This window comes from Chenopodium quinoa, unplaced genomic scaffold (genome assembly GCF_001683475.1).
Source record: "Chenopodium quinoa cultivar QQ74 unplaced genomic scaffold, ASM168347v1, whole genome shotgun sequence".
NCBI lineage: Eukaryota > Viridiplantae > Streptophyta > Magnoliopsida > Caryophyllales > Amaranthaceae > Chenopodium > Chenopodium quinoa.
In genome coordinates this window covers 3,951,857-3,967,163 of record NW_018742577.1, presented here as the reverse complement: position 1 = coordinate 3,967,163, position 15,307 = coordinate 3,951,857, and the positions used below count along the sequence as shown (strand labels likewise).

The following is a 15,307-nucleotide window of genomic DNA, read 5'->3' as shown; positions in this document are numbered from 1 at the left end:
CTTATATTCCTTTCCAGTTTAATAAAATTTCATAGCTCCCGGCCTTCAGCAGTGTATGCTAAGAGGCATAAGAACAGGGTAACAGAAACAGCAAAGTATTCCAAGTGCAGACAATTTTGCAAAAGCCTAAATCTTAGCCTACATCCCCAAGACCAATTTAATGGTGTTGAAAAAATAGATGCAACAACCCCAAGCACACAGCAACAATCAACATGCTAATCCAGTAATACCACACAGCAGGCAACTATTCAATTCAACCTCGGAACATCACTAGTATTAACAATTAACATCATATCTGCTGCAAACACCAACAGGTATAACATCTCTGTCCGGATTCCTATGGAAAATTATACTTATGAAATCCAGTGACCTATCTAATCTAATAGCTTGAATGATATGAAGCTTAAACATTAGCTCTCAATACATTCTTAAGGCCCATCAACTGTAAACAGGTTTCACAGGATATGAGATTCATGCCATGAACAAACCAAAACATAACAATTAAAAAAATAGCAACAAAGAGAAGGTAGACACAAACAGGAGATACTTTATTCACATTAGAACTTCGTAGGTCATCAACACTAACCAGAAACATAATACCAGAACTTAAGATCATAAAACTACAATTGAAATTGTTCCAACAAGTACTTCAATGCATTCACAATTCATAAAAAAGAAACCAAATCGACGCCATATACTTCACGCCGACAACCAGAGAACGACACCAAGGCTTAGAAACCACCACGGAGACGAAGGACAAGGTGAAGGGTAGACTCCTTCTGAATGTTGTAATCAGCAAGGGTACGCCCATCCTCGAGCTGCTTACCAGCAAAGATCAACCTCTGCTGGTCTGGGGGGATCCCCTCCTTGTCCTGGATCTTAGCCTTCACATTATCAATTGTATCCGAGCTCTCAACCTCCAGAGTGATGGTCTTGCCAGTCAAGGTCTTCACAAAAATCTGCATTCCTCCCCTCAATCGGAGCACCAAGTGAAGGGTTGACTCCTTTTGGATGTTGTAATCCGCAAGAGTCCTTCCATCTTCCAGCTGCTTGCCGGCAAAAATCAACCTCTGCTGGTCTGGGGGGATGCCTTCCTTGTCCTGAATCTTTGCCTTGACATTGTCGATGGTGTCCGAACTCTCAACCTCCAGGGTAATGGTCTTTCCGGTCAAGGTCTTGACGAAAATCTGCATCCCTCCCCTCAAACGGAGCACCAAATGGAGAGTGGACTCCTTCTGGATGTTGTAGTCGGCCAAAGTACGGCCATCCTCGAGCTGCTTACCAGCGAAAATCAACCTCTGCTGGTCTGGGGGGATACCTTCCTTGTCCTGAATCTTGGTCTTAACATTGTCAATGGTGTCGGAGCTCTCAACCTCCAAAGTAATGGTCTTCCCGGTAAGGGTCTTCACGAAAATCTGCATACCACCACGAAGACGGAGCACCAAATGAAGTGTGGACTCCTTCTGGATGTTGTAGTCAGCAAGGGTGCGCCCATCTTCGAGCTGCTTTCCGGCGAAGATCAACCTCTGCTGGTCTGGGGGAATACCCTCCTTGTCTTGAATCTTAGCCTTGACATTGTCAATAGTATCGGAGCTCTCGACTTCGAGGGTGATGGTCTTCCCAGTGAGAGTCTTGACAAAGATTTGCATTCCTCCCCTAAGACGGAGCACAAGGTGGAGAGTTGACTCCTTTTGGATGTTGTAGTCGGCGAGGGTTCGGCCATCCTCGAGCTGCTTTCCGGCGAAGATCAGCCTTTGCTGGTCTGGGGGAATTCCCTCCTTGTCTTGAATTTTGGCCTTGACGTTGTCAATGGTGTCGGAGCTTTCGACTTCGAGGGTGATTGTCTTTCCTGTTAGGGTTTTGACAAAGATCTGCATTCCTCCCCTGAGACGGAGCACAAGGTGGAGAGTTGACTCCTTTTGAATGTTGTAGTCAGCTAGGGTTCGGCCGTCCTCCAGCTGTTTTCCGGCGAAGATCAGCCTTTGCTGGTCTGGGGGAATTCCTTCCTTGTCTTGGATCTTAGTCTTGACATTGTCAATGGTGTCGGAACTCTCGACCTCGAGAGTGATGGTCTTTCCAGTAAGGGTCTTCACGAAGATTTGCATCTGTATAATCAATAAATAATTAAGAAAGATCAGTAATCATTCCAAAATTACAACTAATTACGACCAAATCTCAATCCCTAATTGCAGAATTATAGATGATTATAACCAGATCTTAAAACCCTAATTGCAGGAATTTAATTGACAGTTTCAGATCTAATCGAGCACAAAACAAGCCAAATCGTAAATTGAAATTGTAGAATTTTACCATCAAAACTCAGATCTAATCGGACGGCAGGAAATTTAATCGCAAATTGAAAACTTAAAATTCAAAAGAAAATTTTCAAAATTAGGCGAAATCTAAAAACCTAATTTGTATAAATTTTTAAAGACGATCAATTATAATAACAAAATCAATCAACAAATATTTCAAACTTAAACCACAAATTTGGATTCCATTAAAGAAATTGATCGAAAAACATGAAAATAATCTCCGATAAATCAATTGATTAAATTATATAAAAAAAAAACTGAGATTGATTGCAAAATTCCAAAAAAATTACAGATCAAAGAAGATGAATGAAAGCGGAAAAAAAGAAGGGAAATTACCTTGAAAAAGGTTGAGAATCGAACAGAGAAATTGAATTGATAATTGAATGAAGAAGAAATTGAAGGATGAGAAAATTACGTAAGGGAGGAGGCCTATTTAAAGAATTAGTAAACCGACTTAATCAAGAAAATACACCTCAACTTTCCCAATCATAAGAAGCCACGTGTTAGGGTAATGACGTGTCTTGACCTAGCCCTCACGGCTGCACTACTTTTTCTTTTTCTTTTGTTTTCTTTTTAAGGCGGTTCAACAATTAACGGAGATTCTTACGTTTCCTACCACTTGACAAATTGGGTTTTGTTCCTGTACATGCCGACTTATGGTAATTAGAGTGAGGTCTTGCACTCTTGGGCCCTGTTTGACAATTACGCTTTATACTGTATCCTTTTGTTTTTTTTTTTTGTTTTTTTTTTTATAAAAGTATCCTTTTGTTTTTAAATAAGTGTTTTGCTTTAATTCTCCATAGTTTTTATCTTTACTATACAATATTCTCATGCTCCTTCTATTCTCTTTTAATTATCGTGAAATTTGAAAAAACGAGCACATCATTTAGAAATAGAGGTACTAATTGTAATTGTTCTCAACATCAAATATATTAGCATTTCAAATGTAGCAAGTAGCATTTATGACCCCAGTTTCATAACAATTGACTTGATTAAACTTGATGCATTAGTCATGTTTGTCCTTAAATATAAATAATTACATGTTCCAATGTTTATAAAAGTTAACATTAATACATTATGAAAATTTATACTCCGTATAGAGTATATGAATAAGAGTAGTAAAAATAGTTAAAATACACTTTTTACAGATATACTAGTAGTACATGAAACTATTAAAGATATTATTCATGATAATCAAGTTATGTCTCAATAAAATATGCTTATTAAGGTGATGATAATATTAAGGGTGTAACGTATCTATCAATTAAGCACTAGAAAAAAAATTCAGTCTCAAAATATTTTAATTTCCTATGTTTTTTTTTTAACCAAACGACACCTTAGTAAGCATTAATTATGTTAAGTGGGCTTCGAAGCCGTCGATCATACAGAGATCATGAGGTTGGAGGATCTTACGGTGATTAAAGAGTTGCTTGTTTAGTTGAATTGGTATTGGTAGTACTGTATATGATTATTGGTCATATTATAGGTTGCCGTTGGTTGGGCCGTCTAATCAAACAGTAGGTGTGACGATAGTTTGCAAGTTGAGAGGTGGGCTGTGGGGCCCAGTATTAATAATGCCGTTGCCGTGAGTCGAGAATAAAATAAAAATAAAAAAAATTGATAATTATTAGCCATCCATTAAAAAAGTTGTGGGATTAGATTTAGATTTTCTAAGCTTATATGCTTATCCATATCTCTACTTTTCCAAAAATTTTAATTATGAAAAGGAAAGGTCCAAAATACGAAAAGAATATGGCTTTGATGAAGAAAGGAGTATTGTTTGGTAATTTCCCCAACCTTCCACGAATCAACATTACATTGATTGATCTATTAATTAGTTGTTTGCCTTCTACTTCACCTATTTGAAAAATCCAATTAGTTGTTGTTAAGATTAGTTAAGCCCGACCCAAAAGCTAAGTGTTGTGCTGAAATTATTTAAAGGTTGACTCATTATCCTAACTTCTTATTTATACATTTGGTATCGATTGTAATTGCTATCAAAAGAAATCTCAATGAATGATTATTTGATACAATATCTGCCGTTACCATAGCCTTTTGTCATGTTTTTCGTTTTCGTTGGGGTTGTCCTCATTAATCGGTACGGAAAACTATATTCAATCGTGGTGATTATTGTAGCGATTTAATGTTGAACTCATTTTCTCAAAAAAAAAAAAAAAAAAAAAATCACTACATATGATCTATACAAGATTCGAACATGCAACCTCAAGCTCTAATATTAAATGTTTTTCCAATAAGCTATGACATATTTTATGTTCTCTTTGTCAAACAAAATTTTAAAATCTAATGTACAAAAGACTTTTCGTATCGACTTTTGGGTTTAAGTGGGGATTGTAAACGATACGCTTTCCCATAATTTATAAATGTGTAGAAAAAAAATGAATATATATTATTATATTTCTCGTATCGATTTCATATGGGTTTATTATGTCGATTGTAAAATAATACAAATTCTTCTATTATTTCACAAACATATGTGCATATTGTAGTGAATATACAATCGCTACGAAATAATTGCTACAAAAAGACAATTTTTCTTGTAGTGATTGCCCTAAGATCACATGCCATCATGGTGGGCTTGCGTACCTAAGTCAAATTGCATTAAGTTTAGTGTGTCTTGTCATCCTTCTTCCAAATAGAGTCGACCAACAGCCCAACACACACAATAACATGTAGACATGTAGTGTTACACCCTGCCTAACTGCCTATATCATGTTTGTGTCATGTCGTGCTTTTTTTCTTGCTGGGACATTTGGTGCCCTGGGCTAGGTCATCTTTGCTTGTTGGTCAACTCAGGTATACCAATCTCAAAGTCTCATAGCACAAGTGCACCAAGTTCAGTGCGGTGGGTTTAAAAAACTACTCACCTAGTATTGGCTTTGATTAGGTGTGGATGGATGAAGGTTTGGTGGATGGTGGAGGAAGACGTCGATAAAAAATTTTACCCATCATGAGTGATGAGTAGGTGTGAATTTTAAGTAATCGCCTCATATTCATGAATTGATTAAAGTAAAAAATAAAAAAATTGTTCAACTCAGTTTTTTCGTGCAACTTCTAAAATGATGTCCATGCATGCATGGCCCAATAGTGTGTTGTGTGGACCAAGCAAAACTTGGTCTAGTGGTAAAGTTTGCATTTCCCAACCATAAGGTTGTGGGATCAAACTTTTCTATAGGCACTTTAGGGCGGGGATTCCCTTACCCTTCCCCCCAACTCCCAAAGTGCCTAGCCCGCCCACCTGGGCTGGGAGGACCTGTGAGAGGTACCGGCCAGATAGGGCTCTTCTCCTTACCAACTAAAAAAAAAGTGTGTTGTGTGGGCTTTTTGCCGGGTCAGGTCTGATTGGCCCTCTTGCCAATCCACCCCATGCCCACCTCTACTTGGTTGGTTACTTGTTCCTTATTAGTCTATATACGCAACTTGCGACTTACAAACTTCGATGATGACTCTCTCGAAAAAAATGTGTAAGATGGATGACCGCACCAAGCTTTATTGATATGATTTTTGGGACTAGCATGGTATGTACTTCGTATTAGTTTTATTGTTAAACTGGAACATAATTAAGTTTAGAGAAATGGAAAACATTTACAATAGATGAATTCCTTTTTTATTGTAATTCTCATGATATACACAAAGTTGCATTTAAAATAATCAAGGCCTGAAACATAGTAACATTTGATTTATATAGATACTTGGATATATATTAGGCACAACCGCACAATCTTTATCAGTGTGTTTGGATAAACAAAGAGGAAGGAAAAGTAGGGGAGGGAGGAGAAGAGGAGGGGAGGGAAAGGGATGGGAGAGAAGAATGGTGAGTTTTCCTTCCAAATCTCTCCATTGTTGGAGGAATCATTTTCCTACAATTTAATCCACTCCCCTTCAATCCCCTTCCTTTTTCATTAGTTATCCAAACGAAAGATATCACATCTCTCCATTTCCCTACCCTTCCTTTCCATCCATTTCCTTCAATCCAAACACACCGTAAATGACAATTTATAGAAAGTATTGGCTCTTAAAAAAAAATTGTATTGAATAAAGTATATACTTCGATTTTCTCAAAGTAAGTCTTCCGATTTTATTCGCAACTTCATGAAGACACGTAAATGACGCTTGAAATTGTACGTTAATTTTCAAGCTAAGAGTTTTAAGTGCATCTTGTTTTCTTTCAAATATGATTAAATGTATCTAATTAAGCATTCGGTACAAATTTGATATGCTTATTGACAACCTTCGAACTGTAAATAGTGATATAAATCTTCCAATTTGAAGAGAAGAGGTGTTTACAGCCTTACAGAGTTACAGGAGAGGAAAATCCTCTTATTGGGCTAGGTAGATATGTGATTACTGATTGGCCATATTGCATGTTATTTGAAAGTCTTAACATGATTTATTTGATTTTATTATGGAGTGGCCCAAAATTTTTATAACCCAATATGTATTTGGATACTTCATTAAAGTGATACTTCATTAAAGTGGGATTAATTAGTTTAATGATGGGTAAAACTTGACCCAAGGCATACTACACTTATGAGGTTACACTATGTTGATTAGTCTGAATGGAATTTTTAGTTTAACATGGTTAGTAATTAGGGGCCGTTTGGTTGGGGGTATTCAACAAAGGGAATAGGAATCAACGGGAATCACTCCCTTTGTTGTTGTTTGTTAGGCCACTTTTCCAATCTCCTTTACCCCCTTCATTCCCCCAAATCCCTCTAAGTTCATTCCCCACCCCCCTAGCCTTTTCCATTCCCTTTCCTTAGCCAGCATTACACCACCGTGCCTACACCAGCCACCACCCTTCTACCCTACCCCCACCGCACAACCACCACCCAGCCACTTTAACCACCGGAAAAACCCACTTCTTCGGCGACGATCGGAATCCGACTTCTTCTCCTTCCTTTTGAAAACAAGCTCTCGAATCTCAACGATTGTACCAACGAAAACCCAGAAAATCGAAACGGGTATTGCGAGAATCGTTTCGATAAAACTCTTTTGCAATGGATCTTTCCAGAACAGAACTAGGGTTCGTTAATCCCACGTAAAGGGATAGAGCAAAGGATGGGCCATTGAAGGGGGCGAAGGTAGCCTTCGAGGAGTTGGAAAACGCCGTAGACGGTGAGGAGAGAAAAGGAGGAAGGCGTGTGCCATGGCTATGTACATGGCTAGCCGGACTTGGGGGTCGCCGGAGAGAGATGAATGCGACGGCGTGTGTGGTGGTGTTGGTGGTGGTGCTGTGGTGGTGTTGGTGGTGGTGATGTGGTGGGGGTGATTCCCTTTATATTTTTAAAACAAACAACACACTACATGGAATGGTTTTTCATTCCATTCTCTTTCATTCTCTTTGTTCATTCCATTCCGATTCCCCTACACGAACCAAACGGCCCCTTAGTAGGATGGCATGGGTCTGTAATCTACTCCAAAGTATTCTAGTGTGGTTCATGCCCTTTGTTCAATATGATTGGATCTATTAAAGTTTACTCTTAATGTACGTAGTAAATCACATAAAAGAAGAGTTATATACTACCTCCGTTAACAGTTATTTGTAACATTTGTCATAAACGGATGCTACCTATTATTTGCAACAAATGTATTTTTTTCCTCTTTTAGTAAGTTTTTTTGTATGAAATGACCAAACTGCCCTCACCTAACCAACTTACTACCTTAATCATTTCACTAACCATACTCTATTATAACCCTCTTAACTCATCTAATCTTAAAAAAAAAAAATAAAAAAAAAAATCAGATGTTAAAAAAAATCAAATCTCTCAACATTCATCTTATTCATCAAATTTCTCTCTCCTCCTTCATCATCAAAATCTCACTCCTCCTTCATCTTCCCCACCTTTTGTCCAGATCCGGAGGTAGTGTCCCGTGGGTTTCGTGGGTGTGGTGGTTGTGGGCGGCACGAGTTTCGTGGATGGTGGTCTAGGTTTTGTGGGTTTCGAGGGTGGATCTAGGCGTCGATGGTTGTGGGTCTGGGTTTAGGTCTAGGTTTTGTGGTGGTTGATTTCTGAGGGTCGTAGGTGGCGTGGTGTTGGGTTTCGTAGGGTAGTGGATGGCGTGGTGTTTGGTTTCGTGGTGGTGGTGGTTTAATTGTAATTAATTCAATTCATGGTGGTGGACTGGTGGTGGTTTAATTGGGGCTTTCGGGGTTTTGGTGGTTGTTTTCGTTGGGTTTTGGTGGTTTTCGCTGGGATTTGGTGGGCTAGTATTATTTGGTGCGTTTTGGTGGTTTCCAGTGGGTTTTGGTGGTTTCCGGTGGGTTTTGGTAGTTTTAAGTGGGTTTTGGTGGTGGTTTCCAGTGGGTTCATGGGTGTTGGTGGTTTTCGATGGGTTATGGCCTGAGTTTTCAGTGGGTTCAGTGGTGGTGGTGGTTTACGGTTGGATTCTGGGTTTGGTTGTATAGTGGTTCTGATTAATTGTGTGTTTTTTTTAATTGGATTAGTGCTTAAGTACATGCCCTTATATTTCAATAATCATGTTTAAATTTTTTTGCCTAGGAGTCCGTGCTACCCCCCTTTGTTGCAAATAACTGTTAACGGAGGTAGTATAATAGAATATCGTTTTTTTTTTACATCTCTTCAAACCTTCATGCACTTCTTAGAGCTCTTTTGATATAAGCTCTTTTGACAATTGGGGTAGACCAGTTTTGGAGATGTTTTTTAAGATTCAGAAACTAATAAAGCTTAGTTAGACTACTCGAATAGGCAGTTTGGAGATGTTAACCCTTAAAGAAATTTTTTCATTGATTAAAGGAAAATTTGTTCAAAAGGACCACTTAAGTGGTATCTTTGGTTTAAAAGACCTAATAAGTAAAAGGTTATTTAAAAGAATCATATAAGACACTTAGGGTTGTGTAGGGAGACCAAATTCAATTTTCAGGAAAGTCAATGTGGACTCCAAACCGGCACGTGACTCATTAAGTTGGCCCAAATTTATTTATTTTTCTTTTTTCCCCCTTTTTCCACGCTTTTCTCCATTTTTCCCCTTTAACCCCAATTATCCCTTTTCCCATCATTCTCTCTCCTCATTTCTGTAACCCTAGATTATATTCAACCCGTAATTTCGCAATTTATTTCCAAATGAATTCATCAGATTGTAATTGAGGATAATTTGCACAAGGTAAGCATTGTGGGTTTAGGTGGTTGTGGTTTCGTTAGGTGTTTGTTTCGGCTGTTTGGTGGAGGTGCGGAGGCGTGTTGTGGTGGTGGCCCGGTTGCTGCCGGTGGTGAAGTGGGAGGAGGGTAGCAGCGCGTTGTGGGTCGATGTTGTGCGTTGTTGCTGCTTGTTTGGATATTTAATAAATAAGCTTCTCTCAATAAAGATAATCTTCATTAGCCATTTAACTTGATGCTTTGACCTCACTAACAATGGCAGACAAGAGTAAATGGCATGAATAATGTTTCTGGAGAAAGAAAGGAGGAGACTAGGAGAGAGAATGAAAGTGAAAAGGGTTTAATTGGGGTTAATTGGAAATTTGGTGGGAAAAAAAAAATGGGTCAACTTAATGAGTCACGTGATGATTAAAGTTCGGCGTTGACTTGTCTGGAAATTGGACTTTGTCCCACAACCCTCAGTGTGTTCTTTTAAACAACTTTTTATTTATTAGGTCCTTTTAAACAAAAGAAACCACTTAAGTGGTCCTTTTAAACAAATTTTCCTTGATTAAAAGTTCTTTTTTGCAAATGCATAAAAATTAAATCAATTAAAAATCAAAATTTATACAAAGTTATAGTTATGATTATTGTTGCATATTGAATATTTTTCTTATCCACTTCTAAAGCTTGTTCGAAACCTAAACAAAATAGAGTACAGGGGTTTAGAGACAAAAACGTTTTATTTTATTTTATTTTAGCAATGCAAGTACAACTTCATGGATACTACAACGAGGTTATATCCAATATGCAGCATAAAATACGTCTCTTTATGATTTTATGTCCTCTTGTCCGGACAATTTTTCAGTATCAACCTTTGCACTCTTCTCACTTTCGACTCCATTCGTTGAATTTGCTTCTGCATTTTCTGGATTCAATAATCCTGAAACTCTCGCGGCAATACATTGTTTCGCTTCAGGAGAAACACCATGTTTGCCGATGATAGATTCTAATACAGCCTCTGACAAGTTTTTGTTCTCTATCACAGCACTTCCGACAGTTGGAATGCTATCATGCTTGGAAAACCCAATCTGTTTAACACATGAAATTCAAAGCACACACCAATGTGAGTTACATCTTCTTAGAGTAAAACATCGACAATCTTGATATTTACTTGCTTGAAATAAAATTACTTTTATTGAACATAAGATTTGATACTAACCGTAAGAGATCCATGAGGTGATTGTGTAAACAAAATAGAGTGTCCTGGTGGAAATTTCTCATCCTTAAAGGTTTCAAGGAACTTCTCGACGGCCTTGGCTTCATCGTCGGTATAGATACCGATGGCCTTCCAAAATGCAACGCAGTTTTCTGTCACCTTTTCTGAATATTGTTGTCCCGTTAATGGCAAAATCATGGTAACATGAGTAAATTTCTCAAATGGACCTACAAATTGTTTGCAACCATCAACTTAAAAACTACAATATTAAGGTGTAATAAAATTGCTATCACGCACCAAGCTAAGGCAAATTGTTTACAAGCATCAAGTTTACACTTTTAAGGCGTAAGTTAATCGCGAACACCAAGGCTAATTGTTTGCAAGCATTTACTATAATTAACAACTACACTACTAAGGTGAAACAAATAAAACCAAGACAACTTAATACCTTGTTTGGTTGCACTTCAATAATAGGGGAAATACAAATTCATGGGAAACGTGTTCAAGAGTAGTTGTTTGGTTAGCAAAAATGTAGGAAGTGGAAATTCCTACAAAACATGGGAATTAATTTCCCACACCCTACCTTGGTCACTCAAACTTCCCACATGTATTTTAGGTGAAATTACATTATTGTCCTCAAAGTTTTGGAAAAGAAGTTCAAGCTATAATTATACATGGGTATTACATAAATTAACCAAACAAAATATAGGAAACTAATTCATGGGAAATACAATTTCCTATATGTCAACCAAACACAATTTTAGTATTTCCTAGGCAATAAAATTTTTCATGTATTGTAACTTTCGATAGGCATTTAACTCTTATGTACAACCAAACGAGGCCTTAAACAAAGAATTATTAAAAAGTCAAAATTCAAACATTTGAATCAAGAAAAATACAAAGTTTTAAAAGCACGTTATTAAATTCCTATAAAACATAATCAATTTTGTTATAACATTGTGAAATATAAAAAGTCATATCATTTAAAAAGAAAAAATAAAGTTAAGTATTGAATTACTAAAAGTGCCATCACTAATTTTAAATAGGATAAATTATGTCGATTGAAGAGACAAGAAATCAAATCTTTAATTTTTTTTCAATGACTAAAGGTGCAATTTGTTATACACGCTCGTTAGCCTAATTATTGGGTGCATATTAGAATAATCGAACCCCCTAATTCAAGTTCAAGTGAACTTGGAATAAACGGTGGTGGTCGTGAACTACAATTCATTGAACTTACCAGTCAACCTTAAACAAGGTTGAAGATTCGTAGGACTTGCCTCTTGCGCCAACAACCAATAACAATATACATTATATGATACGTACAAACCACCTACTAGTCAATCAATCCTCAAGCACAATAGGTCAATAGCACATTTTTGATAACCTTAACTTCATCGATTTTGTAATTTTATACCCGAGTGTGAAATTAATATTAGTATGTACTCATTAACATATGGACGTATTGAACATTAATTTCTAATTACAAAAGAATTCAATATGATTAGATTATTATATTTAACAAATCTAGTCAATATGTTTGACTATATATGGATGATTATTTTATAATGTTGTGAAGCATAATTTTGACATAAAATTCAGTAAATAGAGTGAAATATAATTTACCTGTAACAATATCACGGAAAAATTCAACAGATTCGACCAACTCAGTAGAGGTTTTACCCTTCCACTTACTAGCCAAAGCTGAAATTGCAGTCTCCTCCAAGTATACTCCAATTGCCGTGAACTTTACAAAATTTCCTTGTATTTCTAATCCTCTAACCCCTGCACAAGTATATCTTAAGTTATTAACCGTATAAATATCACAAGTTTGTTTCAATAAAAAATTAATATAATTCCATACTAAGAAGTAGTTATGTTGATTCAAGCATACTCCGTAATATAAATGTCAATTATATTAGTTAGTTACAAAAATATATAGTAGTTATAATGAAATCAAATGTGAGTGTATAAAAAATATGGACATAAATGTAGTTTTCGCAATAGATACAAATCCTTTCTTTTGAAAAGGCTGGTATGGGGAGCTTTTTCTAAATCAGCGATTGGGCCAAATCTACTCTTTCAAACTGCTAAGTGCTAATTACCAATTTACCAAACACCTCAAATTAACAGATTGAATGGTTAAACCTCTTATTTGCCATCAATCCGCTAAACACTGTCCAACTCGCTTGATACCAAACACAATGGTCGATTTCGGGTTGATCAATTACATTTCCGAGTTAAAAGTGATGCAATAGGCAAAGGCTTTCTTGAATCTTGACCACACTTCAATTAACTTTTCAGTTTTATTATTGGATCAAGTTGGCTTGATATCTTGGGTTAAGTGCATTAAGAAGCTTATAGTGCATTCTGTAAGTAACATTTCAAAGTAAATAAAATTAAATTCAAAGTAAAATTAAAATTAAAAGTAAAAGTAAAATCTCGACCTTTTAATAAGCTTAAAATTAAATTAAATTCAAAGTAAATGCTAGCCATTTGTGATTAATTTTAATTACATAAATCAATAATTTAACAAAAAAGCAAGTGGACAACAAAGTCAAAACTATGCAAATAAATTTCATCATTTCAATATAGAACAACCAAAACAAAATCGATAATATTTCTATTACGGAGTACTATATAATGTTGTTTGAACAAAACTAAATATCGATATTACAGGCGTAGGATAACTGACCTGCACCACCGAGGAAAAACGACTTATCGGAGCCCGGAGCTTTCACTGTCGGCGGGAAGACGTAATCCTCCACCTTGACTTCGGTGACAGGCGTTGATGTAGCCATTTTTGACAGACCAATAAGATTATTGATATTATCAAGGGTGAGATGAGAGAGAATTCAGGTATTTCTAACTTCTAAGTCGAGCAAAATGGAGTAGAACCGCATTTATAGCAAGGGAGCGTAGTGATGAGAGGAAAGTCAGAGTCAATGCTGTTACGTTTCTACTGTCTTTTTATTATTTCGTCCATATACGACTAGCACTCCATTTTAGAATCTTGAAAAAAAAAATACTAGGTAATTATTTTTGTACATGTGTATAAAATAAAGTAAGCAACAAAACATTTCAGTTATAATTATATCTAATCTAATTCTATTTGAGTAATTACTACTATGCGATGTTCCTTTCATTTCAAATTCTAGATCGTTGATTTTATTGTTAGTTTAAGTGAATTTTAATGATAATCCATCTTGTATATACAAATATGATTAAGAGTCGAGTTTAAATTAATAGTTCAATTCTAATTTTTAGAACTTTTAACACTATATATGATCATAAAGATAAAAAGTGTTTAAAAATGAGATTCCCGATTATTCCCTCCTATTATATCTTTCTATTAAATGAGCTTTTCGTGGCCAATAATTTTTTTTAATAGTTACTGCAATTGTGGTAAAGTTAGCTTTATCATATGCGAAATTTAATGAATTCGTGAATTGATGCTTGGTTTCTTCTGTTCCACTCGTTACACAACAACCCCTTACCCCTTCCACCAAGATAATCAATAAAATAGGCAAAACAGAACAAATGGCAGAATGCACAAAATCTCTTAATCATATTACATAATACAATTACAAAGGCACACAATTAGGATAAACTCTTATATACACGTAAATCAAAATTTTCACTTGTTTTCAGCTATGCAAAAATTACTTCATGGACACTACTACAATTAATGTACGATCGAAATCATGTGTACTCTGTACGCTCTATATTTAGATTTTGATATACTATTGAGGATTATTTTAATATGCGAAATCTATAACAATAATCAAAATACATCTCTTAATCGATCAACATAGATATTTTGTAATTGAAATAAATTCGTGGTGCCATTAGTATTTGAATTTCAATAGGTATCTCTAAGTCAGTTGGTGGTAGCATGCATTTTGCATTAAGGCAGTACATAACGCCTATAGCACTCCAAGGCAAAAATTTAAGTTGCGTAAGACACTACTATTATTATGTACAATGTTGTTGCAGTAGATATTTAGGGTGGACGAGTGGTTAGATAGTTGCATATATTATAGTCTTATAGATACATATTGTGTATATATTCATTCACATCAACGTGACATTGTGAGTCCAGCAATGACATACATATCACATATAATCTACCTGAGTACTAAAAGTGTGGGATCATGCATCTTCCAACGATCTTTTGAATCCTTTCAGAGCATGCTATGCTGTAGTGGTGTGGCACTGTGGCCTGTAAGAGTGTGATTCCAAAGGCGATACTATGACAGGGCCGGGGGCAGCATTTTTTGTGAAATTAGCGATACCGATTGTCCCCTTGATTTGCTCATTAGAACAAGTGGTGGACAAATTTTTAGGCCAATTTAGAGCATGTTCGGCAAAAGTAGTTGTTGTGGTAGATATAAACAAAGATAATAGATTTTAGTTGTCATATAGGGATTGTTGAAGTATAAGTGTATAAAAATAATTGGTAAGTAGTTGTATTAAATTAGTAAAAAAAAAATGGATATGTTTATTTACTAGCAAATACTTTATACTTTGTAATAAACTACTTCATATTATTTTTTTGAATAAAAACTACTCCATATTATTATTGAATTGGGTTAAAATATAATAGCTACATCTAAAATATTACAATGTGATGCATTTTCTTTTGTAAAAGGATAGAA

The 15,307-nt window shown here is 35.9% G+C and overlaps 2 protein-coding genes across 3 annotated transcripts; both read right to left on the bottom strand.

Annotated features, from left to right (window-relative positions):
* Positions 1-527: 527 nt before the first annotated feature.
* Positions 528-2,796, bottom strand: LOC110721034 (polyubiquitin). The gene is made up of 2 exons (XM_021900159.1): positions 2,652-2,796; positions 528-2,105 (listed from the first exon to the last, which is right to left on the bottom strand). The coding sequence occupies exon 2, from the start codon at positions 2,103-2,105 to the stop codon at positions 732-734; it is 1,374 nt and encodes a 457-aa protein (XP_021755851.1). The 5' UTR covers positions 2,652-2,796; the 3' UTR covers positions 528-731.
* A 7,358-nt stretch (positions 2,797-10,154) lies between these two features.
* LOC110721033 (chalcone--flavonone isomerase-like) lies at positions 10,155-13,596 on the bottom strand. 2 transcript variants are annotated; one of them, XM_021900157.1, is made up of 4 exons: positions 13,345-13,596; positions 12,276-12,434; positions 10,653-10,813; positions 10,155-10,521 (listed from the first exon to the last, which is right to left on the bottom strand). In XM_021900157.1, the coding sequence occupies exons 1-4, from the start codon at positions 13,448-13,450 to the stop codon at positions 10,261-10,263; spliced, it is 687 nt and encodes a 228-aa protein (XP_021755849.1). In that variant the 5' UTR covers positions 13,451-13,596; the 3' UTR covers positions 10,155-10,260. The 2 variants fall into 2 exon arrangements, with proteins under 2 accessions (XP_021755849.1, XP_021755848.1); XM_021900156.1 differs by having other exon boundaries at positions 10,653-10,876; positions 13,345-13,575.
* Positions 13,597-15,307: the final 1,711 nt, after the last annotated feature.